The sequence below is a fragment of the Callithrix jacchus genome, chromosome 22 (genome assembly GCF_049354715.1).
Source record: "Callithrix jacchus isolate 240 chromosome 22, calJac240_pri, whole genome shotgun sequence".
NCBI lineage: Eukaryota > Metazoa > Chordata > Mammalia > Primates > Cebidae > Callithrix > Callithrix jacchus.
In genome coordinates, this window is record NC_133523.1 from 8393981 (window position 1) to 8421170 (window position 27190).

The 27190-nt window shown below is 49.4% G+C and overlaps 1 protein-coding gene across 1 annotated transcript in view; it reads right to left on the bottom strand.

The window, feature by feature from the left end:
* MUC16 (mucin 16, cell surface associated) overlaps positions 1 to 27190 on the bottom strand; it is a 152064-nt gene that overhangs the window by 105897 nt on the left and 18977 nt on the right. The window contains exon 4 of the mRNA XM_054250241.2: positions 867 to 26684. Coding sequence (XP_054106216.2) covers positions 867 to 26684 — 25818 coding nt within the window. The remainder of the gene's footprint in view (positions 1 to 866; positions 26685 to 27190) is intronic.

Below are 27190 nucleotides of genomic sequence, written 5' to 3' on the forward strand. Positions count from 1 at the left end.
TAAGAAAATTACTTTGCCTCCCTGTGCCTCAATGTCTTCATCTCCAAAATAGGCTTATAATAGTCTCTACTTGGGGCCAGGCATGGTGGCTCACACCTGTAATCCCAGCACTTTGAAAGGCCAAGGTGAGCAAATCATAACATCAGGAGTTCAAGACCAGCCTGACCAATGTGGTGAAACCCCATCTCTAAAAAATATATAAAAATTAAGGCCAGCCGCGGTGGCTCAAGCCTGTAATCCCAGCACTTTGGGAGGCCGAGGCCGGTGGATCACAAGGTCAAGAGAACGAGACCATCCTGGTCAACATGGTGAAACCCCGTCTCTACTAAAAATACAAAAAATTAGCTGGGCATGGCTGGGCACAGTGGTGCACGACTCTAGTTCCAGCTACTCAGGAGGTTGAGGCAGGAGAATCACTTGAACCCAGGAAGCGGAGGTTGCAGTGAGCTGAGATCACACCACAGCACTCCAGCCTGGGTGACAGAGTGAGACTCCATCTCAAAAAAAAAAAAAGAAAAGAAAAAATATAGTTTCTACTTCAAATACTGTTATAATTGAGGATCAAATAACTTAATAAAACTGCACTTGAAACAGAATAAGTGCTGCATAAATCTGTTGTCATTATCCTTACTGTCATCATCACTAATAACAGCAGAACACCTATGATGATACTGCAATGATTCAATTCTTTGTTTCTGTTTCTTCAATTCCTAACCCAGTGCCTAGAAATAAAATTAGATAAACACATGTTTGCTAAAAGAATTTTCGGTACAGGAACTAACTAGTTAACTCTTTTTTACTTCTTAGGAAGGGGTCATTTCCCATGAGTCCCCAGTAATGGGATTGTAGGGGCTATGGGTCCTTACTTGTCAACCGTGTTGAGAGTGAAGGAACTTGATAAGCACTGGTCACTGTTCCCAGCTCAAGACTCTCTGTCATTCTGGTATCCAAAATGGGTGATGAAGATGTCCTAGCTGGTTGGCTCCAAGTGTCCAAAGTACTGACTGTAACCAAGTGTCCTTCAATAGTGCTGCCCTCTGTCCCAGAACTGGTGTCCATTCTGTGTGGGGTAGCTGGAGAGGAAGTTATCCCATGGAGGGCTGGGATGGTTGAAGAATCAGTGACAGTGAAGGTTGAAGAGGAGGATGGCACTGGAGTGGATGAAGGCAGGCTCTCTGCAATGGTGGACAGATTAGCATCTCCAGGGCTTGACTCTGTCCTAGAGAGTGGACTACTTGAGCCTGAGATGGCTCGTGGAGCTCCAGTGGTGGCCAATGAAGCCATGGTCTCTGATAGAGAAGGCATCGCTGTCCCAGTGGAAATCGTCTCAGCCGAATGCAGCAAATCTGTCCTCAGATCATGAGTACTTTCTGATACAGGCATAGTAAACTTGGATTCTGGCAAGGAGGTTATCCCAGCGGACTCCATAACAGAGAGAGAAGCATTAAAGGGGGTGATTATTTCCTCTGGAATTTCAGTATACTCTGAGGCTGGAGGTCGGTCTGGGAATGGTGTTTTCACAGAAGAGGTGACATCAGTCTTGGAACTCTGTAAAAGGTGTGTAGACACAGGAAATGAAGGTGTATTTGTTGGCGTGACTGAGCTCTTGTCCAGGGACATGCTAGTATCCCTAAATCCAGAAGTCAAATGAGAAAATGGCTCTGCCTCAAACCTTGTGGTCTCCAAATTGGCAGGCATTGAGGTGAAAATAGGGGGTTCTGCCATGGAAGAGGACGTGCCCATTGGATATGCAGCCTCGGATGGCTCAGAGTGGATTGGAACGGAGGAATGCAGTTCATGTCCAGAACTGGTGGTTCCCACACTGGTCACTGCTGTGCTTGAAGAAGGATGAATTTTCTCTGCATCTGTGGTGACTTCAGAGGCAGCCAGTATGTCAACTGAGGTGCTGCTCAGATTTGGAGATAAACTGGTTCCAGGTTCTGTGCTGGTGGCTGTAGTCTTCACCATGCCTGGGGTGAGGAGTGAAGTCACAGGAAAAGAGGAGGAAGGGAAACTCTGTGGGAATGTGGAAGAAACAGAAGGTGAGGTCATGGCAGGTAAGGACAACACAGACGAGGAAGAGCTACTTTCTTCCACAAAGGGAGAGCTCTTCCATGATGGACTTTTAGGACTCCTACTCGTAAGAGTTGTCATCTCTGAGTGTAAAAATCTTTGAGGAACAGTTGAGTGGGTCCCTGCCAAGGGTGCTGTTGTGCTTGCAGCCAGGGGAAGCGTACTCTGTCTTGTAGCCCCAGGAGGACTTGTTTGGGGGGTGATGGTCATTTCTGTTGATTCTGACATCATGGAGGAGGAAGGGAGCCTGGTGATCACTTCAGTGCTTATGTCTGGAGACACTGCGGACTGATCAGAGTCAGGGATGTATGTTCTGTTAGAGGACATGATTTCTGTCATGGAGACCTCAGTAATAGCACTAGTGGGCACTCCAAAAAGGACTGCACTCGTTTCTGTGATTGAGCTGGTCTCTTCAGAGGTGCTAGTCTCCCTGAATCCAGGAGTCAGTGAGAACGTTGGCTCTGTTGGAATCCTAGTCTCAGAGAAGGCAGGAGTTGATGTGAAAACACTGGCATCCTCCATAGGGGAGGTGATACCCATTGATGATGTGGTTGTAGTTTCTGAGTCAGCTAAGACAGAAGAATGAGATTCATGAACAGAACTGGAGGTCCCCACTTTGGTCACCACTGTGTTTGAAGAAGGATGAATTTTCGCTGTATCTGTGATGACTTCAGAGGTGGCCAGCATTTCAACTGAGGTGCTGCTCAAATTTGGAGATGAACTGGTTTCAGGCTCTGAGCTTGTGCCCAACACTTCTGTAGTCTTCAGAAGTCCTGGGAGGGTAAGTGAAGTCACAGGAAGAGGAGAGGAGGGGCTACTCTCTACTAATGTGGAGGACACAGGAGAAAGTGAGGTCATAAGAGGTAATGATGTCAGGGAAGAGGAAGATCTAGTTGTTTCCACAAAGTGAGGGCTCGTCCATGACAGATTTTCAAGGCCCCTGTTCATAAGACTTGTCATCTCTGAGTGTGAAAGTTCTTGCGACACAGTTGGGTGGGTCCCTAACAAGAAGGTAGCTGAGGTGCCCACGGGAAGAGTAACCTGAGATGTAGTTAGAGAAGAACCTGTTTGGGTGGTGGCTATTTCCGCAGGTTCTGTCGTGATGGGGGAGGTAGAGAGCCTGGTGACCACTTCATCAGAGATGTCTGGTGACATTGTGAGCTGAGCAGGGCCAGGAATGGATGTGGATGTTCTGCTAGAGGGCATAACTTCTGTCCTGGAAACTTCAGGAGTGGTACCAGAGGGCATCTTGTAAAGGACAGTGCTTGTCTCTGTGGATGAGATGACATCCTGGGAGGTTCTGGTCAACCTCAGTCCAGGGGCCAGAGAAGACACTGCCTCTACCTCAATCCTTGTAATCCCAGAGGAGCCAGGCATTGTTGTGGAAACAATGTTGTCTCTTATAGAGGAAGAGGTAATCATTGGGGATGTCACTTTGGTTGGCTCTGAGAAAGCTGGGGAGGAAGAATAGAATTCCTCTCTAGCACTGATGGTCTCCACATGGCTGATTGCTGTGTTTTCAGAAATGTAAACTGTCTGTGTCTCCATGGTGGCTTTAGAAGTGGCCAGACTCTCATCTGAGGTGATAGTCATACTGGAAGGTGACATGGCGACAGGTTTCCAGCTTGTGTCCAACATGTCTGTGGTCTTCACCATGCCAGAGGTGATAGGAGAAGTCTCCAGGAGAGGAGAGGAGTGACTCCTCGGAGATGAAGTGGAATAAAGTGGAGAAGCTGAGGTTACTGGAGATAAAGACACCACGGTAGATGAAGGGCTGCTTTCTTCCAGAGATGAGGGGCTTGGCCATGACAGATCCTCAGAACCTCTGCTCATAGGAGATGTCATCGATGACTGTGGAGACCTCTGAGTTGCAGCTGAGTGAGTTCCTGGCCAGGAGGCTGTGCTTGATGTGACAAAGTTAAATATTCCCTGTGAGGTAGCCCCAGTAGGACCTGTTTTGGGGGTGATGGTCATTTCTGCTGATCCTTTCCTGGTGGGGGGTATAGAAATTCTAGAGGTGGTTTCCATGGAGATGTCTGGTGACACTGTGGATTCAGCAGGGCCTTGGGTGGATGTTCTGCTAGAGGAGATGGCTCCTGTCCTGGAGACCTCAAGAGTAGCACCAGCGGGCATGCTAGAATAGACAGTGCTCATTTCTGTGGCTGAGCTAGTCCCTTCTGTGGTCCTGCTCTCACTCAACCCAGGAGTCAGTGAGAGTGTTGGCTCTGTCTGAATCCTACTAGTGTCAGAGAAGGCAGGACTTGATGTGAGAACACTTGTGTCCCCCATAGGGGAGGTGATGCCCATTGGAGATGGGACTTTTGTCATCACTGAGTCAGCTAGGACAGAGGAGGAAGATTCATGTGTGTAACCTGAAGTTCCCACACTGGTCACCTCCAGTTTCTCTGTATCTGGGGTGACCTCAGAGGTGGTCAGTATTTCAGCCAAGCTGCTGCTCAGATTTGGAGGTGAACTGGTTTCAGGCTCTGAATTCGTGTCCAACAACTCTGTGGTCTTCACCGGGCCCAAGATGAGAAGTGATGTCACAGGAAGAGAAGAGGAGGGGATGCTGTCTGGGAATGTGGAGGAAACAGGAGAAGGTGAGATCATACCAGGTGAAGACAGCAAAGAAGGCACAGAGCTTGTTTCTTCCACAGAGGGCTGGCTCGTCCATGGCACGTCTCCAGGAGTTCCACTCATAAGAGTGGTCATCTCTGAGTGTGAAAATCCTTGAGATGCAGTTGAGTGGGTCTCTGACAAAAAGGTTATTGTTGAGGTGTCCGAGGTGAGGGTACCCTGTGATGTGGCCCCAGGAGAACCCTTTTGGGTGGTAATGGTCATTTCTGTAGATGCTGTCTTGACGGGGGAGGTAGACAGCCTGGTGATCACTTCAGTGAAGATGTCTGGTGACATTGTGGACTGATCAGGGCTGAGTCCCCTGCTAGAGGACGTGACTTGTGTCTTTGAGTCCTCAATCATGGCACCAGTGAGCACTTTGTAAGGAACAGTGCTTGTCTCTGCGGCTGAGTGAATCTCCTGTGAGGTGCTGGGGGTCAGTGTAGATGTTGACTCCATCTCAATTCTTGTTATCTCAGAGGAAGCAGATATAATTGTAGAAACAATGTCTTTTGTGGCAGAAGAGGTGATTATTGGAGATGTCACTTTGGGTAGCTCTGAGAAGCCTGGGGAAGAGGAATCTACTTCCTGTACAGCTCTGGTGGTTCCCACATGGGTCACTGCTGCGTTTTCAGAAATGTCAATTGCCTCTATCTCCATGGTGGCTTTAGAAGTGGCCAGACTCTCATCTGAGGTGATATTCATACTGGGAGGTGACATAGTCACAGGTTGCAAGCTTGTGTCCAACATGTCTGTGGTCTTCATCGTGCCAGAGGTGAAAAGAAGAGAAGAGTGGCTCCGCCCAGATAGTGTGGAATAAAGTGGAGAAGGTGAGGTTACTGCAGGTGAAGGCACCAGGGAAGACAGAGGGCTACTTTTTTCCACTGATGAGGGACTTAACCATGAGAGACCCTCAGAACCTCGGCTCACAGGAGTGGTTACGGCTGATTGTGGAGATCTCTGAGTTGCAGCTGAGTGAGTTCCTGGCCAGGAGGCTGTGCTTGATGCATCCAAGGTAAAGGTACCTTGTGAGGATGCCCCAGATGGACCTGTTTTGGGGGTGATGGTCATTTCTGCTGATTCTTTCCTGGTGGGGGGTATAGAAATTCTAGTGGTGGTTTCCATGGAGATCCCTGGTGACACTGTGGATGCATGAGGGTCGTGGGTGGATGTTCTGCTAGAGGAGATGGCTCCGGTCCTGGAGACCTCAGGAGTAGCACCAGTGGGCATGCTAGAATGGACAGTGCTTGTTTCCATGGCTGAGCTAGTCCCTTCAGAGGTGCTGCTCTCACTCAACCCAGAAGTCAGTGAGAGTGTTGGCTCTGTCTGAGTCCTACTAGTGTCAGAGAAGGCAGGACTTGATGTGAGAATACTTGTGTCCCCCATAGGGGAGGTGATGCCCATTGGAGATGGGACTTTTGTTGTCACTGAGTCAGCTAGGACAGAGGAGGAAGATTCATGTGTATAACCTGAAGTTCCCACATTGGTCACCTCCAGTTTCTCTGTATCTGTGGTGACCTCAGAGGTGGTCAGTATTTCAACCAAGCTGCTGCTCAGATTTGGAGGTGAACTGGTTTCAGGTTCTGAACTCGTGTCCAACAGCTCTGTGGTCTTCACCGGGCCCAAGGTCAGAAGTGATGTCACAGGAAGAGAAGAGGAGGGGATGCTGTCTGGGAATGTGGAGGAAACAGGAGAAGGTGACGTCATAGCAGGTGAAGACAGCAAAGAAGGCCCAGAGCTGGTTTCTTCCACAGAGGGCTGGCTCGTCCATGGCACATCTCCAGGAGTTCCACTCATAAGAGTGGTCATCTCTGAGTGTGAAAATCCTTGAGATGCAGTTGAGTGGGTCCCTGACAAAAAGATTGTTGTTGAGGTGTCCGAGGTGAGGGTACCCTGTGATGTGGCCCCAGGAGGACCCTTTTTGGTAGTAATGGTCATTTCTGTCGATGCTGTCTTGATGGGGGAGGTAGACAGCCTGGTGATCCCTTGAGTGGAGATGTCTGGTGACACTGTGGACTGATCAGGGCTAGGTCCTCTGCTAGAGGATGTAACTTGTGTCCTGGAGTCCTCAATAATGGCACCAGTGAACACTTTGTAAGGAACAGTGCTTGTCTCCATGGCTGAGTGAATCTCTTGGAAGGTGCTGTTCTCCCTTGGTTTGGGGGTCAGTGTAGATGTTGTCTCCATCTCAATTCTTGTTATCTCAGAGGAAGGAGGTATAGTTGTAGAAACAATGTATTTTGTGGCAGAAGACATGATCATTGGAGATGTCACTTTGGGTATCTCTGAGAAGCCTGGGGAAGAGGAATGTACTTCCTGTACAGCTCTGGTGGTTCCCACATGGGTCACTGCTGCGTTTTCAGAAACGTCAATTGCCCCTATCTCCATGGTGGCTTTGGGAGTAGCCAGACTCTCATCTGAGGTGATATTCATACTGGGAGATGACATGGTCACAGGCTCCAAGCTTGTGTCCAACATGTCTGTGGTCTTCATTGTACCAGAGGTGTAAACAGAAGTTGCCAGGAGAGGAGAGGAGTGGCTCCTCCCAGATAGTGTGGAATGAAGTGGAGAAGGTGAGGTTACTGCAGGTGAAGGCACCAGGGAAGATGGAGGGCTAGTTTTATCCATTGATGAGGGGCTCGACCATGACAGATCCTCAAAACCTTGGCTCACAGGAGTGGTCACGGCTGATTGTGGAGATCTCCGAGTTGCAGCTGAGTGAGTTCCTGGCGAGGAGGCTGTGCTTGATGCACCCAACATAAAGGTGCCTTGTGAGGATGCCCCAGATGGACCTGTTTTGGGGGCGATTGTCATTTCTGCTGATTCTTTTCTGGTGGGGGGTATAGATATTCTAGTGATGGTTTCCATGGAGATGTCTGGTGACATTGTGGATTCAGCAGGGCCTTGGGTGGATGTTCTGCTAGAGGAGATGGCTCCTGTCCTGGAGACCTCAAGAGTAGCACCAGCGGGCATGCTAGAATAGACAGTGCTCATTTCTGTGGCTGAGCTAGTCCCTTCAGAGGTGCTGCTCTCACTCAACCCAGGAGTCAGTGAGAGTGTTGGCTCTGTCTGAATCCTACTAGTGTCAGAGAAGGCAGGACTTGATGTGAGAACACTTGTGTCCCCCATAGGGGAGGTGATGCCCATTGGAGATGGGACTTTTGTTGTCACTGAGTCAGCTAGGACAGAGGAGGAAGATTCATGTGTATAACCTAAAGTTCCCACATTGGTCACCTCCAGTTTCTCTGTATCTGGGGTGACCTCAGAGGTGGTCAGTATTTCAGCCAAGCTGCTGCTCAGATTTGGAGGTGAACTGGTTTCGGGTTCTGAACTGGTGTCTAACAGCTCTGTGTTCTTCACCAGGCCCAAGGTCAGAAGTGATGTCACAGGAAGAGAAGAAGAGGAGATGCTGTCTGGGAATGTGGAGGAAACAGAAGGTGACGTCATACCAGGTGAAGACAGCAAAGAAGGCACAGAGCTGGTTTCTTCCACAGAGGGCTGGCTCGTCCATGGCACGTCTCCAGGAGGTCCACTCATAAGAGTGGTCATCTCTGAGTGTGAAAATCCTTGAGATGCAGTTGAGTGGGTCCCTGACAAAAAGGTTGTTGTTGAGGTGTCCGAGGTGAGGGTACCCTGTGATGTGGCCCCAGGAGGACCCTTTTGGGTGGTAATGGTCATTTCTGTAGATGCTGTCTTGACGGGGGAGGTAGACAGCCTGGTGATCACTTCAGTGGAGATGTCTGGTGACACTGTGGACTGATCAGGGCTAGGTCCTCTGCTAGAGGACATGACTTGTTTCCTGGAGTCCTCAATCATGGCACCAGTAAGCACTTTGTAAGAAACAGTGCTTGTCTCCATGTCTGAGTGAATCTCCTGGGAGGTGCTGGGGATCGGTGGAGATGTTGACTCCACCTCAATTCTTGTCTCAGAGGAAGCAGGTATGGTTGTAGAAACAATGTCTTTTATGGCAGAAGAGGTGATCATTGGAGATGTCACTTTGGGTAGCTCTGAGAAGCCTGGGGAAGAGGAATATACTTCCTGTACAGCTCTCGTGGTTCCCACATGGGTCACTGCTGCATTTTCAGAAACATCAATTGCCTCTATCTCCATGGTGGCTTTAGAAGTGGCCAGACTCTCATCTGAGGTGATATTCATACTGGGAGGTGACATGGTCACAAGTTTCAAGCTTGTGTCCAACATGTCTGTGGTCTTCATCGTGCCAGAGGTGAAAAGAGAAGTTGCCAGGAAAGGAGAGGAGTGGCTCCTCCCAGATAGTGTGGAATAAAATGGAGAAGTTGAGGTTACTGCAGGTGAAGGCACCAGGGAAGATGGAGGGCTAGTTTTTTCCACTGATGAGGGGCTTGACCATGACAGATCCTCAGAACCTCGGCTCACAGGAGTGGTTACGGCTGATTGTGGAGATCTCTGCATTGCAGCTGAGTGAGTTCCTGGCCAGGAGGCTGTGCTTGATGTGACAAAGTTAAATATTCCCTGTGAGGTAGCCCCAGTAGGACCTGTTTTGGGGGTGATGGTCATTTCTGCTGATTCTTTCCTTGTGGGGGGTATAGAAATTCTAGTGATGGTTTCCATGGAGATCCCTGGTGACATTGTGGATTCAGCAGGGCCGTGGGTGGATGTTCTGCTAGAGGAGATGGCTCCTGTCCTGGAGACCTCAGGAGTAGCACCAGCGGGCATGCTAGAATGGACAGTGCTTGTTTCCATGGCTGAGCTAGTCCCTTCAGAGGTGCTGCTCTCACTCAACCCAGGAGTCAGTGAGAGTGTTGGCTCTGTCTGCATCCTAGTAGTGTCAGAGAAGGCAGGACTTGATGTGAGAACACTTGGGTCCCCCATAGGGGAGGTGATGCCCATTGGAGATGGGACTTTTGTTGTCACTGAGTCAGCTAGGACAGAGGGGGAAGATTCATGTGTATAACCTGAAGTTCCCACATTGGTCACCTCCAGTTTCTCTGTATCTGTGGTGACCTCAGAGGTGGTCAGTATTTCAGACAAGGTGCTGCTCAGATTTGGAGGTGAACTGGTTTCAGGTTCTGAACTCGTGTCCAACAGCTCTGTGGTCTTCACCGGGCCCAAGGTCAGAAGTGATGTCACAGGAAGAGAAGAGGAGGGGATGCTGTCTGGGAATGTGGAGGAAACAGGAGAAGGTGACGTCATAGCAGGTGAAGACAGCAAAGAAGGCACAGAGCTGGTTTCTTCCGCAGAGGGCTGGCTCGTCCATGGCACGTCTCCAGGAGTTCCACTCATAAGAGTGGTCATCTCTGAGTGTGAAAATCCTTGAGATGCAGTTGAGTGGGTCCCTGACAAAAAGGTTGTTGTTGAGGTGTCTGAGGTGAGGGTACCCTGTGATGTGGCCCCAGGAGGACCCTTTTGGGTGGTAATGGTCATTTCTGTAGATGCTGTCTTGATGGGGGAGGTAGACAGCCTGGTGATCCCTTGAGTGGAGATGTCTGGTGACACTGTGGACTGATCAGGGCTAGGTCCTCTGCTAGAGAATGTGACTTGTGTCGTGGAGTCCTCAATCATGGCACCAGTAAGCACTTTGTAAGGAACAGTGCTTGTCTTCGTGTCTGAGTGAATCTCCTGGGAGGTGCTGTTCTCCCTTTGTGTGGGGGTCAGTGTAGATGTTGAATCCATCTCAATTCTTGTCGTCTCAGAGGAAGCAGGTATGGTTGTAGAAACAATGGCTTTTATGGCAGAAGAGGAGATCATTGGAGATGTCACTTTGGGTAGCTCTGAGAAGCCTGGGGAAGAGGAATATACTTCCTGTACAGCTCTGGTGGTTCCCACATGGGTCACTGCTGCATTTTCAGAAACGTCAATTGCCCCTATCTCCATGGTGGCTTTAGAAGTGGCGAAACTCTCATCTGAGGTGATATTCATATTGGGAGGTGACATGGTCGCAGGTTCCAAGCTTGTGTCCAACATGTCTGTGGTCTTCATTGTGCCAGAGGTGAAAACAGAAGTTGCCAGGAGAGGGGAGGAGTGGCTCTTCCCAGATAGTGTGGAATGAAGTGGAGAAGGTGAGGTTACTGCAGGTGAAGGCACCAGGGAAGATGGAGGGCTAGTTTTTTCCACTGATGAGGGGCTTGACCATGACAGATCCTCAGAACCTCTGCTCACAGGTGTGGTCACATCTAATTGGGGAGATCTCTGAGTTGCAGCTGAGGGAGTTCCACTCACAGGAGTTATTACGGCTGATTGTGGATACCTCTGAGCTGCAGCTGAGTGAGTTCCTGGCCAGGACTCTGTGCTTGATGCACCCAAGGAAAAGGTACCTTCTGAGGATGCCCCAGATGGACCTGTTTTGGGGGTGATGGTCATTTCTGCTGATTCTTTCCTTGTGGGGGGTATAGAAATTCTAGTGATGGTTTCCATGGAGATGTCTGGTGACATTGTGGATTCAGCAGGGCCTTGGGAGGATGTTCTGCTAGAGGAGATGGCTCCTGTCCTGGAGACCTCAGGAGTAGCACCAGCAGGCATGCTAGAATGGACCATATTTGTTTCTGTGGCTGAGCTAATCCCTTCGGAGGTGCTGCTCTCACTTAACCCAGCAGTCAGTGAGAGTGTTGGCTCTGTCTGAATCCTACTAGTGTCAGAGAAGGCAGGACTTGATGTGAGAACACTTGTGTTCCCCGTAGGGGAGGTGATGCCCATTGGAGATGGGGCTTTTGTTGTCACTGAGTCAGCTAGAACAGAGGAGGAAGATTCATGTGTATAACCTGAAGTTCCCACATTGGTCACCTCCAGTTTCTCTGTATCTGTGGTGACCTCAGAGGTGGTCAGTATTTCAGCCAAGCTGCTCCTCAGATTTGGAGGTGAACTGGTTTCAGGTTCTGAACTCGTGTCCAACAGCTCTGTGGTCTTCACCAGGCGCAAGGTGAGAACTGATGTCACAGGAAGAGAAGAGGAGGGGATGCTGTCTGGGAATGTGGAGGAAACAGGAGAAGGTGACGTCATAGCAGGTGAAGACAGCAAAGAAGGCACAGAGCTGGTTTCTTCCACAGAGGGCTGGCTCGTCCATGGCACGTCTCCAGGAGTTCCACTCATAAGAGAGGTCTTCTCTGAGTGTGAAAATCCTTGAGATGCAGTTGAGTGGGTCCCTGACAAAAAGGTTATTGTTGAGGTGTCCGAGGTGAGGGTACCCTGTGATGTGGCCCCAGGAGAACCCTTTTGGGTGGTAATGGTCATTTCTGTAGATGCTGTCTTGACGGGGGAGGTAGACAGCCTGCTGATCACTTCAGTGGAGATGTCTGGTGACACTGTGGACTGATCAGGGCTGAGTCCCCTGCTAGAGGACGTGACTTGAGTCTTTGAGTCCGCAATCATAGCACCCGTGAGCACTTTGTAAGGAACAGTGCTTGTCTCCGCGGCTGAGTGAATCTCCTGTGAGGTGCTGGGGGTCAGTGTAGATGTTGACTCCATCTCAATTCTTGTTATCTCAGAGGAAGCAGGTATGGTTGTAGAAACAATGTCTTTTGTGGCAGAAGAGGTGATCATTGGAGATGTCACTTTGGGTATTTCTGAGAAGCCTGGGGAAGAGGAATATACTTTCTGTACAGCTCTGGTGGTTCCCACATGGGTCACTGCTGCATTTTCAGAAACATCAATTGCCTCTATCACCATGGTGGCTTTAGAAGTGGCCAGACTCTCATCTGAGGTGATATTCATACTGGGAGGTGACATGGTCACAGGTTTCAAGCTCGTGTCCAACATATCTGTGGTCTTCATTGTGCCAGAGGTGAAAACAGAAGTCGCCAGGAGAGGAGAGGAGTGGCTCCTCCCAGATAGTGTGGAATAAAGTGGAGAAGGTGAGGTTACTGCAGTTGAAGGCACCAGGGAAGACAGAGGGCTACTTTTTTCCACTGATGAGGGACTTAACCATGACAGACCCTCAGAACCTCGGCTCACAGGAGTGGTCACGGCTGATTGTGGAGATCTCTGAGTTGCAGCTGAGTGAGTTCCTGGCCAGGAGGCTGTGCTTGATGCATCCAATGTAAAGGTACCTTGTGAGGATGCCGCAGATGGACCTGTTTTGGGGGTGATGGTCATTTCTGCTGATTCTTTTCTGGTGGGGGGTATAGAAATTCTAGTGATGGTTTCCATGGAGATCCCTGGTGACATTGTGGATTCAGCAGAGCCTTGGGTGGATGTTCTGCTAGAGGAGATGGCTCCTGTCCTGGAGACCTCAGGATTAGAACCAGCAGGCATGCTAGAATGGACAGTGCTTGTTTCTGTGGCTGAGCTAGTCCCTTCAGAGATGCTGCTCTCACTCAACCCAGGAGTCAGTGAGAGTGTTGGCTCTGTCTGAATCCTACTAGTGTCAGAGAAGGCAGGACTTGATGTGAGAACACTTGTGTCCCCCGTAGGGGAGGTGATGCCCATTGGAGATGGGGCTTTTGTCGTCACTGAGTCAGCTAGGACAGAGGAGGAAGATTCATGTGTGTATCCTGAAGTTCCCACATTGGTCATCTCCAGTTTCTCTGTATCTGGGGTGACCTCAGAGGTGGTCAGTATTTCAGCCAAGCTGCTCCTCAGATTTGGAGGTGAACTGGTTTCAGGTTCTGAACTCGTGTCCAACAGCTCTGTGGTCTTCACCAGGCGCAAGGTGAGAACTGATGTCACAGGAAGAGAAGAGGAGGGGATGCTGTCTGGGAATGTGGAGGAAACAGGAGAAGGTGACGTCATAGCAGGTGAAGACAGCAAAGAAGGCACAGAGCTGGTTTCTTCCACAGAGGGCTGGCTCATCCATGGCACGTCTCCAGGAGTTCCACTCATAAGAGTGGTCATCTCTGAGTGTGAAAATCCTTGAGATGCAGTTGAGTGGGTCCCTGACAAAATGGTTGTTGTTGAGGTGTCCGAGGTGAGGGTACCCTGTGATGTGGCCCCAGGAGAACCCTTTTGGGTGGTAATGGTCATTTCTGTAGATGCTGTCTTGATGGGGGAGGTAGACAGCCTGGTTATCACTTCAGTGAAGATGTCTGGTGACATTGTCGACTGATCAGGGCTAGGTCCTCTGCTAGAGGATGTGACTTGTGTCCTGGAGTCCTCAATCATGGCACCAGTAAGCACTTTGTAAGGAACAGTGCTTGTCTTCGTGTCTGAGTGAATCTCCTGGGAGGTGCTGTTCTCCCTTTGTGTGGGGGTCAGTGTAGATGTTGAATCCATCTCAATTCTTGTCATCTCAGAGGAAGCAGGTATGGTTGTAGAAACAATGGCTTTTATGGCAGGAGAGGAGATCATTGGAGATGTCACTTTGGGTATCTTTGAGAAGCCTGGGGAAGAGGAATATACTTCCTGTACAGCTCTGGTGGTTCCCACATGGGTCACTGCTGCATTTTCAGAAACGTCAATTGCCCCTATCTCCATGGTGGCTTTAGAAGTGGCGAAACTCTCATCTGAGGTGATATTCATATTGGGAGGTGACATGGTCGCAGGTTCCAAGCTTGTGTCCAACATGTCTGTGGTCTTCATTGTGCCAGAGGTGAAAACAGAAGTTGCCAGGAGAGGAGAGGAGTGGCTCCTCCCAGATAGTGTGGAATGAAGTGGAGAAGGTGAGGTTACTGCAGGTGAAGGCACCAGGGAAGATGGAGGGCTAGTTTTTTCCACTGATGAGGGGCTTGACCATGACAGATCCTCAGAACCTCTGCTCACAGGTGTGGTCACATCTAATTGGGGAGATCTCTGAGTTGCAGCTGAGGGAGTTCCACTCACAGGAGTTATTACGGCTGATTGTGGATACCTCTGAGCTGCAGCTGAGTGAGTTCCTGGCCAGGACTCTGTGCTTGATGCACCCAAGGAAAAGGTACCTTCTGAGGATGCCCCAGATGGACCTGTTTTGGGGGTGATGGTCATTTCTGCTGATTCTTTTCTGGTGGGGGGTATAGAAATTCCAGTGATTGTTTCCATGGAGATGTCTGGTGACATTGTGGATTCAGCAGGGCCGTGGGTGGATGTTCTGCTAGAGGAGATGGCTCCTGTCCTGGAGAATTCAGGAGTAGCACCAGCGGGCATGCTAGAATGGACAGTGCTTGTTTCCGTGGCTGAGCTAGTCCCTTCAGAGGTGCTGCTCTCACTCAACCCAGGAGTCAGTGAGAGTGTTGGCTCTGTCTGAATCCTAGTAGTGTCAGAGAAGGCAGGACTTGATGTGAGAACACTTGTGTCCCCCGTAGGGGAGGTGATGCCCATTGGAGATGGGACTTTTGTCATCACTGAGTCAGCTAGGACAGAGGAGGAAGATTCATGTGTATAACCTAAAGTTCCCACATTGGTCACCTCCAGTATCTCTGTATCTGGCGTGACCTCAGAGGTGGTCAGTATTTCAGACAAGCTGCTGCTCAGATTTGGAGGTGAACTGGTTTCAGGTTCTGAACTCGTGTCCAACAGCTCTGTGGTCTTCGCCGGGCCCAATGTGAGAAGTGATGTCACAGGAAGAGAAGAGGAGGGGATGCTGTCTGGGAATGTGGAGGAAACAGAAGAAGGTGACGTCATAGCAGGTGAAGACAGCAAAGAAGACACAGAGCTGGTTTCTTCCACAGAGGGCTGGCTCGTCCATGGCACATCTCCAGGAGGTCCACTCATAAGAGTGGTCATCTCTGAGTTTGAAAATCCTTGAGATGCAGTTGAGTGGTTCTCTGACAAAAAGGTTGTTGTTGAGGTGTCCGAGGTGAGGGTACCCTGTGATGTGGCCCCAGGAGAACCCTTTTGGGTGGTAATGGTCATTTCTGTAGATGCTGTCTTGATGGGGGAGGTAGACAGCCTGGTGATCCCTTGAGTGGAGATGTCTGGTGACATTGTGGACTGATCAGGGCTAGGTCCTCTGCTAGAGGACGTGACTTGTTTCCTGGAGTCCTCAATCATGGCACCAGTAAGCACTTTGTAAGGAACAGTGCTTGTCTCCGTGGCTGAGTGAATCTCCTTGGAGGTACTGGGGATCAGTGTAGATGTTGAATCCATCTCAATTCTTGTTGTCTCAGAGGAAGCAGATATGGTTGTAGAAACAATGTCTTTTGTGGCAGAAGAGGTGATCATTGGAGATGTCACTTTGGGTAGCTCTGAGAAGCCGGGGGAAGAAGAATATACTTTCTGTACAGCTCTGGTGGTTCCCACATGGGTCACTGCTGCATTTTCAGAAACATCAATTGCCCCTATCTCCATGGTGGCTTTAGAAGTGTCCAGACTCTCATCTGAGGTGATATTCATACTGGGAAGTGACATGGTCACAGGTTTCAAGCTTGTGTCCAACATGTCTGTGGTCTTCATCGTGCCAGAGGTGAAAAGAGAAGTTGCCAGGAGAGGAGAGGAGTGGCTCCTCCCAGATAGTGTGGAATAAAATGGAGAAGTTGAGGTTACTGCAGGTGAAGGCACCAGGGAAGATGGAGGGCTAGTTTTGTCCAGTGATGTGGAGCTTGACCATGACAGATCCTCAGAACCTCTGCTCACAGGAGTGGTCACGGCTGATTGTGGAGATCTCTGCATTGCAGCTGAGTGAGTTCCTGGCCAGGAGGCTGTGCTTGATGCACCCAAGGAAAAGGTACCTTCTGAGGATGCCCCAGATGGACCTGTTTTGGGGGTGATGGTCATTTCTGCTGATTCTTTTCTTGTGAGGGGTATAGAAATTCTAGTGATGGTTTCCATGGAGATGTCTGCTGACATTGTGGATTCAGCAGGGCCTTTGGTGGATGTTCTGCTAGAGGAGATGGCTCCAGTCCTGGAGACCTCAGGAGTAGCACCAGCGGGCATGCTAGAATGGACAGTGCTTGTTTCCTTGGCTGAGCTAGTCCCTTCAGAGGTGCTCTCACTCAACCCAGGAGTCAGTGAGAGTGTTGGCTCTGTCTGAATCCTAGTAGTGTCAGAGAAGGCAGGACTTGATGTGAGAACACTTCGGTCCCCCACAGGGGAGGTGATGCCCATTGGAGATGGGGCTCTCGTTTTCACTGAGTCAGCTAGGACAGAGGAGAAAGATTCATGTGTGTATCCTGAAGTTCCCACATTGGTCACCTCCAGTTTCTCTGTATCTGTGGTGACCTCAGAGGTGGTCAGTATTTCAGTGAAGCTGCTGCTCAGATTTGGAGGTGAACTGGTTTCAGGTTCTGAACTCATGTCCAACAGCTCTGTGGTCTTCACCGGGCCCAAGGGGAGAAGTGATGTCACAGGAAGAGAAGAGGAGGGGATGCTGTGTGGGAATGTGGAGGAAACAGGAGAAGGTGACGTCATAGCAGGTGAAGACAGCAAAGAAGACACAGAGCTGGTTTCTTCCACAGAGGGCTGGCTCGTCCATGGCACGTCTCCAGGAGTTCCACTCATAAGAGTGGTCATCTCTGAGTGTGAAAATCCTTGAGATGCAGTTGAGTGGGTCCCTGACAAAAAGGTTGTTGTTGAGGTGTTCGAGGTGAGGGTACCCTGTGATGTGGCCCCAGGAGGACCCTTTTGGGTGGTAATGGTCATTTCTGTAGATGCTGTCTTCATGGGGGTAGTGATCACTTCAATGGAGATGTCTGGTGACACTGTGGACTGATCAGGGCTAGGTGCCCTGCTAGAGGACGTGACTTGTTTCCTGGAGTCCTCAATCATGGCACCAGTAAGCACTTTGTAAGGAACAGTGCTTGTCTCCATGGCTGAGTGAATCTCCTGGGAGGCGCTGGGGATCGGTGTAGATGTTGACTCCACCTCAATTCTTGTTATCTCAGAGGAAGCAGGTATGTTTGTAGAAATAATGTCTTTTATGGCAGAAGAGGTGATCGTTGGAGATGTCACTTTGGGTAGCTCTGAGAAGCCTGGGGAAGAAGAATATACTTCCTGTATATCTCTGGTGGTTCCCACATGGGCCACTACTGTGTTTTCAGAAACCGCAATTGCATGTGTAAAGCTCGCAGTCCCACTGTTGTTTTCTGCTGTGTTCTCTGAAAAGTGAATGGTCTCTGTATTTTTCGAGGTGTCAGAATTGGGTATCTCACCTGAGAAGCTACTTGTACTTGGTAAGGAGCTGGTCACAGGTTCTGAGCTTGCATCCAATGTGTCTGTGGTCTTCCTCTTGCCAAAGATGAGAGGGGAACTCACAGGAAAGGAAGAAGCGGGGCTACTTCCTGATAGTGTGGAATAAAGAGGTGAAAATGAGGTTATTGCAGGTAAAGGCACCAGCGAAGATGGAGAACTGGTTTCTTCCACAGTAGGAGGGCTCTGCCCTGACATAGTCACAGTACCTCTGCTCCTATTAGTGGTCTCCTCTGAGTGTGAATATCTCTGAGTCACAGGTGGGTGAGTCCCTTCCCGGGAAGCTGTCCTTGATGTGTCCAGGGTGATGGTAGCCTGTGAGGTAGTCCCTATAGGACCTGTTTGTTTGCTGATAGTCATTTCTGTGGATCCTGTTACCACAGGAGAAGGGGAGAGGCTGGTGATGGTTTCTGTGGAGATATATGGTGACATTTTGGAATGATCAGACCCTGAGACAGATGTTCTGCTAGAGGTGATAACTTCTGTTCTGGAGACCTCAGTAGTAGCAATAGTGGGCACTTCTGAAAGGAAGGTGCTTGAATCTGTCACAGTGTTGGTCTCCTCAGACATGCTGGTGTCCTTCAATCCAGGAGTCCAAGAAGATGTTGATTCCATCTGAATTCTAGCCTCAAATAAAGCAGGATTTGATGTAGAAACTCTTGTATCCCACATGGTCAAGGTGGTACCCACTGGAGACGTGGCTTTGGATGTCTCTGAGTCAGCTAGGACAGAGGATTGTGATTCATGTCCAGACCTGGAGGTCCCTACATTGGCCACTGCTGTGTTTGTGGAGGGAGGCATGGCTTCTGTGTGTGCAGTGTCTTTGTAAGTGGCTGGTCTCTCATTTGTGGTGCTGCTAAAATTTGGAGGTGAACTGGTTATAGGCTCTGGGCTTATTGTGCCCAGCACATCTGTGGTTGTCACCAGAACAGAAGTAGGAAGTACAGTCACAGGAAGAGGAGAGGAGGGGATGCTCTCTTGTAATGTGGAGGAAACAGGAGAAGAGGAGGTCATGGCAGGTGAAGACATCAAGGAAAACACAGAGCTGGTTTCTTCTACAGGGGGGGTTGTCATCCATGACACATCTCCAGGAATTCTGCTCCTAAGAGTGGTTATCTCTGGGTGTGGTAATCCCTGAGACACAACTGAATGAGTCCCTCCCTGGAAGAGTGTGGTTGCTGTGTCCGAGGGAAAGGTACCCTGTGATGTAGGTCCAGGAATAGTTGTTTGAGTGGTGATGGTCATTTCTGCAGATCTTGTCATGATGGGGAAGGTGAAGAGCCTGGTGGTCATTCTTGTGGAGATATCGGGTGCCATTGTGGACTGATCAAGCTCTGAGATGGATGTTCTGCTAGAGGAGATTTCTGTCCTGGAGGCCTGAGTAGTAACACCAGTGGGCACATAAGAAATGGCAGTATTTGTCTCTGTTGGTGAGCTGGTCTTCTCAGACGTGATGCTCTCCCTCAATGAGGGGGTCAGGGATGCCATTAACTCTGTTTGAATTTGGCTAGTCTGAGAGATATCAGGAGTTGATATGGAAACACTTGTGTCCCCCAGGGTGGAGGTGGTACTCATCGGAGGTGTGACTCTCGATGTTTCTGAGTCAGCTAGGACAGAGGATTGTGATTCATATCCAGACCTGGAGGTCCCTACATTGGCCACTGCTGTGTTTGTGGAAGGAGGCATGGCTTCTGTGTGTGCAGTGTCTTCGTAAGTGGCTGGTCTCTCATTTGTGGTGCTGCTCAAATTTGGAGGTGAACTGGTTACAGACTCTGGGCTTGTTGTGCCCAGCACATCGGTGGTTGTCACTAGAACAGAAGTAGAAAGTGCAGTCACAGGAAGAGGGGAGGAGGGGATGCTCTCTGGTAATGTGGAGGAAACAGAATGAGATGTCATGGCAGATGAAGACATCAGGGGAAACACAGAGCTGGTTTCTTCCACAGGGGGAGTTGTCATCCATGACACATCTCCAGGAATTCTGCTGCTAAAAGTGGTTATCTCTGGGTGTGGGAATCCCTGAGACACAACTGAATGAGTCCCTCCCCGGAAGAGTGTGGTTGATGTGTCCGAGGGAAGGGTACCCTGTGATGTAGCTCCAGGAGTAGTTGTTTGAGTGGTGATGGGCATTTCTGCAGATCTTGTCATGATGGGGGAGGTGAAGAGCCTGGTGGTCATTCCCGTGGAGATATCGGGTGCCATTGTGGACTGATCAAGCTCTGAGATGGACGTTCTGCTAGAGGAGATTTCTGTCCTGGCAGCCTGAGTAGTAGCACCCGCGGGCACATAAGAAAAGACAGTATTTGTTTCTGTTGCTGAGCTGGTCTTCTCAGACATACTGCTGTCCCTCAATCCAGGGGTCAGGGATGTCACTGACTCTGTTTGAATTTGACTAGTCTGAGAGTTAACAGGAGTTGATATGGAAACACTTGTGTCCCCCACGGTGGAGGTCATAGCCATTGGAGATGTGGCTTTGGATGTCTCTGAGTCAGCTAGGACAGAGGATTGTGATTCATGTCCGGAACTGGAGGTCCCTACATTGGCCACTGCTGTGTTTGTGGAAGGATGCAAGATTTCTGTATGTGCACTGTCTTTGTGGGTGATCAGTCTCTCATATGTGGTGCTGCCCAAATTTGGAGGTGAACTGGTTACAGGCTCTGGGCTTGTTGTGCCCAACACATCTGTGGTTGTCACCAGAACAGAAATAGGAAGTGCAGTCACAGGAAGAGGAGAGGAGGGGATGCTCTCTGGTAATGTGGAGGAAACAGGAGAAGGGGAGGTCATAGCAGGTGAAGACATCAAGGAAGATGCAGAGCTGGTTTCTTCCACAAGGGGAGTTGTCATCCTTGACACGTTCTCAGCACCCATGCTCATAAAAGTGGTCACCTCTGAGTGTGGGAATCCCTGAGTCATGGTTGAACGAGTCCCTCCCTGGGAACGTGTGGTTGATGTGTTCAAGGGAAGAGTACCGTGTGATGCAGACCCAGGAGGACTTGCTTGGGTGGTGACTGTCATTTCTGCAGATTTTGTCATTATAGAGGAGGTAAAGACCCTGGTGTTCTCTCCTGTGAAGGTGTCAGATTGCATTGTAGACCTATCATGGTCTGGGGTGGATATTTTGCTAGAAGAGATGACTTCTGTGCCGGAGACCTCAGTGACAGTACCAGTGGGGACTTTGGACAGTAGAAAACTCGTGTCTGTGGAAAAGCTGGACTCCTGAGAGATGCTAGTCTCTATTAGTCTAGGAGTCGAGAAATATGTCGGCTCTCTCCTAATGTTTGTAGTCTCAGAGGAACCATGCGTTGGCATTGATGTGGAAGGAGCTGGATCTCCTAGAGTGGTGGCGATAACCATTTGAGTTGTGGCTTTCGGTGTCTCTGAATCAGCCAGTGTAGAGGAATAGGATTCATGTCCAGAGTTGTTGGCTTTCGTATTGGTCTCTGCAGTGTTTATGGAAGGGTCGATTTTTGCTGTGTCTTGACCATCGTTAGAAGTAGCCAGCATCTTATCTGAGGTGCTGCGGAAATGTGGAAGTGAACTGGTCACAGGTTCCAAGCGTGTATGTAATATGTCTGTGATCTTCACCAGGCCAGAGGTGAGAGGTGAAGTCATAGGAGAAGAGAGCCTATCCCCTGGTAAGGTAGAGGAAACTAGGGAAGGTGTGGTCATTGCAGGTAAAGATAGAAAGGAAGAGGGGGAGCTGGTTTCATCCACAGAGGGAGGACTTGTCCATGATACATCCATTGGAATTCCGCTCATAAGAGTGGTCACATCCGATTGTGAAAATCCATCAGTCATAACTGAGTGGATCCCTGCATGGGGGGTTGTATTTGATGTGTCTGTGGTAAAGGCATTCTGTGATGTAGCCCCATGAGGACCTGTTTGGGTGGTGATGATTATTTCTGCAGATTCTGCCATTATAGGGGAGGTAAAGAGCCTGGTGGTGGCTTCTGTGGAGATGTCTAGTGACACTGTGGACTGATCAGGACCAGGGATGGATGTACTGCTAGAGGAAGTGACATCTGTCGTGGAAACCTTGGCAGTGACACCAATGAGCTCTTTGTAAGGAACAGTGCTTGTCTCTGTGGATGAGGGGATCTCCTGGGAGATGCTGGTCTCCCTCTGTTTAGGAGTCAAGGAGGAAGTTGTCTCAGTCTCAATTCTTGTAGTCTTAGAGGATCTAGGTATTGATCTGAAAATCATGGCGTCTTCCATGGTGGAGGTGGTAACATATGGAGATGTGACTTTAGATGGCTCTGAGTCAGCTGAGACAGTGGAATGCAATTCAAATGCTGAACTGGTGGCCCCCACATTGGTCACGGCTATGTTTATGGAAGGATGCGATGTCTCTATATCTGTGGTGGCTGCTGAAGTGGCCAATATGTCATCCAAAGTGTGGCTCATACTTTGAGGTGAACTGGTTACTTTTTCTAAACTTGTATCCACCTTGCCTGTGATCTTTATCAGTGAAGAGGTAAGAACTGAGGACACAGGAACAGGAGAGGACGTGCCGTGCCATTGCAACGTGGAAGCAACAGGAGAAGCTAAGCTTGTGACAAGAACAGGTGCCTGAGAAGAGGGAGAGCTGGCTTCTTCCACAAAGGGAGGGTTTGTCCATGACATGTCCTTGGCATCACTGTTCATGGAAGTGGTTATTTTTGAGTGGGCAAACCTCTCAGTCACCACTGATGGAGTCCCTGCTGAGGTTTCCAACGTCAATGTGTCTAAGGCAAGTGGAATCTTTGATGTAGCTTCGGAAGACCCTGTCTGGGTAGTGGTCATGTGGGTAGATATTGCCATGGGAGGAGAGTTTGAGAGTCTACTGCTGGTCACTGAAAAAATATCTGGGGACTTTGTTGACTGAGCATGAGTTGGTATAAATGTTGCATCAAAAGAGGAGACTTCCGTTTTGGAGGCTTCAGTAGCCGCTCCCACAGACACACTGGAGAGGATGATATTTGACTCCTGGGTGGTACTGTTCTCTCCTCGTCCTGGAGTCAGAAAGGATGTTGGCTCTCCCTCAATGTCTGTGGTCTCAAAATCAGATGTTGATGCAGAAACAAGAGTGTCCTCCATGGTGGAGGCAGGAACCACTGGAGATGTGGTTGTAGATGGTTCTGAGCTAGCTGGGAGAGTGGAATGCAATTCCATATTGGTAACTGCTTTGTTTATGGAAGGATGAATTTTCTCTATATCTGTGGTGGTTTCCAAAGTGGCCAGTATGTCACTTAATGTGTTGTTCAAAGTTTGAGGTGAAATAGTCACGGGTTCCACGCTCATGTTCAGTTTATCTGTGGTCTTTATCAGTTCAGAGGTGATCACTGAAGTCATAGAAACAGGAGAGGACGTACTTTGCCCTTGTAGTGTGGAAGTGGCAGGAGGTAAAGTTCTGACCAAGATAGGTGTCAGGGAAGAGGGAGAGCTTGTTTCTGCCACAGAAGGAGGGCTTGTCCGTGACACATCCCTGGGACCTTTGCTCATGGGAGTGGTCTTCTCTGATTGCATAAAATCTGGAGTCACAGCCAATGGAGTCTCTGTCAAGTAAGGCATGGTTGATGTGTCCAAGAGATACGGACCCTGTGTTGTGGCTCCAGTAGGATCTGTTTGGGTAGTGATGGTCACTCCCGAAGATTCTGTCATTATCAGAGAGGTGGATGGGTTGGTGCTCACATTTGTAAATGTGTTGGTAGAAGTTTTGAAGTGATAAGGGCTTGGGATGGATGTTCTGCTAGAGAAAGTGACTTGTGTCTTGGTGACTTCAGTAGGAGCATCACCAGTAGACACATGGGTAATGACAGTGCTTGTCTCTGTAGCAGAGCTGGTCACTTGGGATGTGCTTCTCTCCTGAAGTCCCAGGTTCAGAGAGGATGCTGTCTCAATCTCTGTGGTCTCAGAGGAGCCAAACACTAATGTGGAAGCAGTGATGTCTCCTATGGTACGGGAGGTAACCACTGGAGATGTGGCTTCGGACGGCTGTGTATGGACTGGGACAGAAGAATGTTCAGAACTGGTTGCCTCCACATTTATCACTGCTGTGTTTTCAGAAGTATGAATGACCTTTGTATCTCTGGTGGCTTCATAAGTGGATAATGCCTCACCTGCTGTACTGCCTAAATTGGGAGGGAAACTGGTCCCAGGTTCCAAGCTTATCCTTGACAAATCGGTGGTCTTCCCCAGGCCAGAGGTCTGAGGCCAGAGAACTGAGGTCACAGGTGGAGTATAGGAGGGACTGTGTCCTTGTGATGTCAACAAAGTATTGGAAGGTGAGGTTGTGGCATGGATAGGTGCCAGGGAAGAGAAAGAGCTGGTTTCTTCCACAGAGGCAGGGCTTGGCTGTGATGTATCCTCAGGACCTTTGCTGAAGAGAGTGGTCTCCTCTGAGTGTGCAAATCTCTGAGTCATAGCCAATGGAGTCCCTGCCCAGGAGGCTGTGGCTGATGTGTCCAAGGTAGGTGCACTTAGTGATGTAGTGCCAGGTGGACCCGTTTGCATAGTGAGAGTCATTTGTCCAGATTCTGTCGTGGCACGGAAGTTAGACATCCTGGTGATGGTTTCTGGGGGCCTGTCTGATGACTTCACAGACGGGGCAAGGAATGAGCTGGATATTCTCTCAGAGGAGGAGGTAATTTCTGTTCTAGGTCCCTTGGTGATAGCAGTGGAACCTGGCAAAGAGATAATACTTGTTTGCGTGGTTGAGCTGGTGTCCATGTAAGGGTTGAAGTCCCTCAGTTCAGTAGTCAAGGAGGAACTAGGCTCTGTTCCAGCCCTTGTAGACTCTGGCCATGTGGTCGTTGATATAGAAAAAATGGCTTGTCCCCTGGTGGAGGCAGTAACCACTGGAGACGTGAGCTTGGATGACTCTGAGTGGGCTGGGACAGTAGAATGAGAAGCACGTTTGGAACTTGTGACCCATGGTGTTGAGTCTACTATGTGTGTAGAAGGGCGAATTGACTCTTTGCCTGTGGTGGACTCAGAAGTGGCATATGGGCTCTCATATGGGCTGCTTTTCCAATATGAGGATGAAGTAATTGCAGATTCCAAGCTTATGTCCAGTGTATCCAAGGTCCTTAATAAACTGGAGGAGCTGGTAACCTTGATGTTCTCTTCTGGATGTGTAGAAGTTGTGGTGGGAAGCTGAGTAGAACTCTGCTCTGCCCTTTTGCTTGTGAGGTCTGGTCTTGAAAAAGTAACTCCGGAGCTCCTTAGCATTGCAGCTGGTGTGACTCCACTTGTACTGTCTCCTGTAGAGAAGGGTGGCCGTGAGGTAGTTGGGCTGATCATCATCTCCAAAGTGAGTTCTTGAGGAGTTGTGGCCCCATGAGGAGCTGAGGTAGTGGCTGTGGCTGATGACACAGATTTCCCAGTGTCCCAATCAAGAGTGGATAGAGAATCAAACAGAAAAGTGGACAGGAGCATATTGGGGTCAGTCTTTGTACTGGCATAATTAGTAGGAGCCATTGAAACAGGCACATCTCCTGTTTCTGTTCTACTGGGAGTCCAACTTGTATTTGAAATGTCAGCAACTGAGGTGCTCTGGATACGAGAAAAATTTGAGATGGGAGTAGACATAGTTGTAACTGAAGAACTCAGTGTTATTTCACGTGTACTGCTCTCTGTCTTTATGGCTGAAGCATCCGAGGATGGAGTGACCAGGCTGGTTCCAATGATAGTAATAAGGCCATTGGGAGTGGACATGGAGTCCAATTCAGTGCTTGAGGCTAAGAATGAAGTTGTACGCATTGTAGAAATTGTTCCAGGAGAACTTGCCACTTTCAAGTTTGAAGCCATGTCTGTGACAGTCCAGGAATCTGATGCAGCTGTGGAGGACCAGGTGGGAGTGTGCTCTGTAGATGTGCTCCTCTCTGTGGCCAGCGTGCTGTCCATGGTACTCACGCCCCTTTCTGGGCTGGGTGTAGTCAAGATTGAGTTGGTTCCTATGGTAGTGATGCTGGTGGTGATACCTGGAGTAGGAGCTGTGGCTACACCAGTGATGCTCACTTCCACAGGAGAGGAGGTCTGGGATAGTTGCCCAGCAGTAGGGGCAGTGTCACTAGTCGCTACACTTATGATGGCCATCAGAGTCTCAGGCCCTGTTGAAGGGGATGTGACAGATGATGCAGAGCTTGTTTTTCCTCCTGAGGCACTGGTGAGGCTGATAATGCCTTGGTCTCCAGAGAGCAGAGATACTAGTGAGGTGGTTTGTGCTGTGGAGGTGATGTGTAATGTGTTTGCGACATCAGGAGATGCACCAACGGTGCTGTCACTCCCAGATGTCTGATGTGACAATGAGCCAGTTGATGAATAAGCCTCATCCACAGATGGACTTGTCTGTTGTTCAGCTGCCACTGTCTTGTTACTCAGGACAGTGGAGGGAATAGCTGTGGTGCTGACCCATGTCTTGGTTTTAAATTTGGAGTTATCTACCACTGAGCTCACAGAGTTTGGGCTGGTTAGAGGGTCTTCAAAGATACTGGAAGATGTGCTCAGAGAGACATGTGTGTCCACTGTGGTCCCTCCAGTAGAGCCATGCCACACAGAGAAATCCATTCCAGTGGTCTTTGAAATCAGTTCTGGACTGCTTTGCTGACCAGTTCCTCTGGTGCTTCTAGCAGTTGGTGACTCTAGGGAGACAGAGGACATTGTGGCCAGTGACTGCCTGGTCCCTCCTGGAGTTCCAGAATAAAGGTTGGTCCAAGCCTCAGGTGGGGATGGGGAGAGTGAGACCCTGTCTGTAGCCACCATATTTTCTATTGGTGACTTGGTTGGTGATGTGGCTCCTGTGGGCAGATGAGAGAGGCTGGTGCTACCACTTCCAAGGTCTGTGGACTGAAGGGTGACTGGTTCCACTGTGGTCTCCATGGGAACAGCTGTTTCTGGAGTCTTCCAAGGAGAATTGCTCGCAGTGGACTTGATCGCTGGGCTGATGCTGGGTTCCTTGGAGCTCATGGTTTTGAGGGCTGTGGACATTTCTGGGCTTCCTGGGGATGTGCCTGTGATTAGAAAGTGAGTTGGTGGAGTATCTGCAAGTGGTACAGAAGATGAGGCTCTTTTTTTGTTTGACACTATCATTATTACCTCCCGGAATTTCAATTAAAACTATTTCCTCCTTCCATGGGAAAGAAAATATTAAGCTTTTAATTCTCACACTTTAAGTCTCTGGACACCAGGGAAATACAGTAAACATTCCAAGGGAGATGGTGAAGTTAGAGCTTTGACCATCTGGCTTGCTCAGGAGAAACTGTCACCTGGAGCTCAGTTTTTCCCCATGCCCCATATCAAAGTGCTCTTTGTATAAGGGAGGATGTGATGAGCTAGGTCTTCACCCATGCAAGAGGCTACCTCTAAACTATTTCCACTTTCCTCTTTGGAGCTTGACCTTGCTAAACCAGTTTCAGCTTAAAACTTTCAGCCTCCTCTAGGAATCCCCAAATCTTAGTTCACTGCAAAGCTACTTAAGCATTTAAGAAGAAAGGGGATGGGGGAGATGAGCTCATTC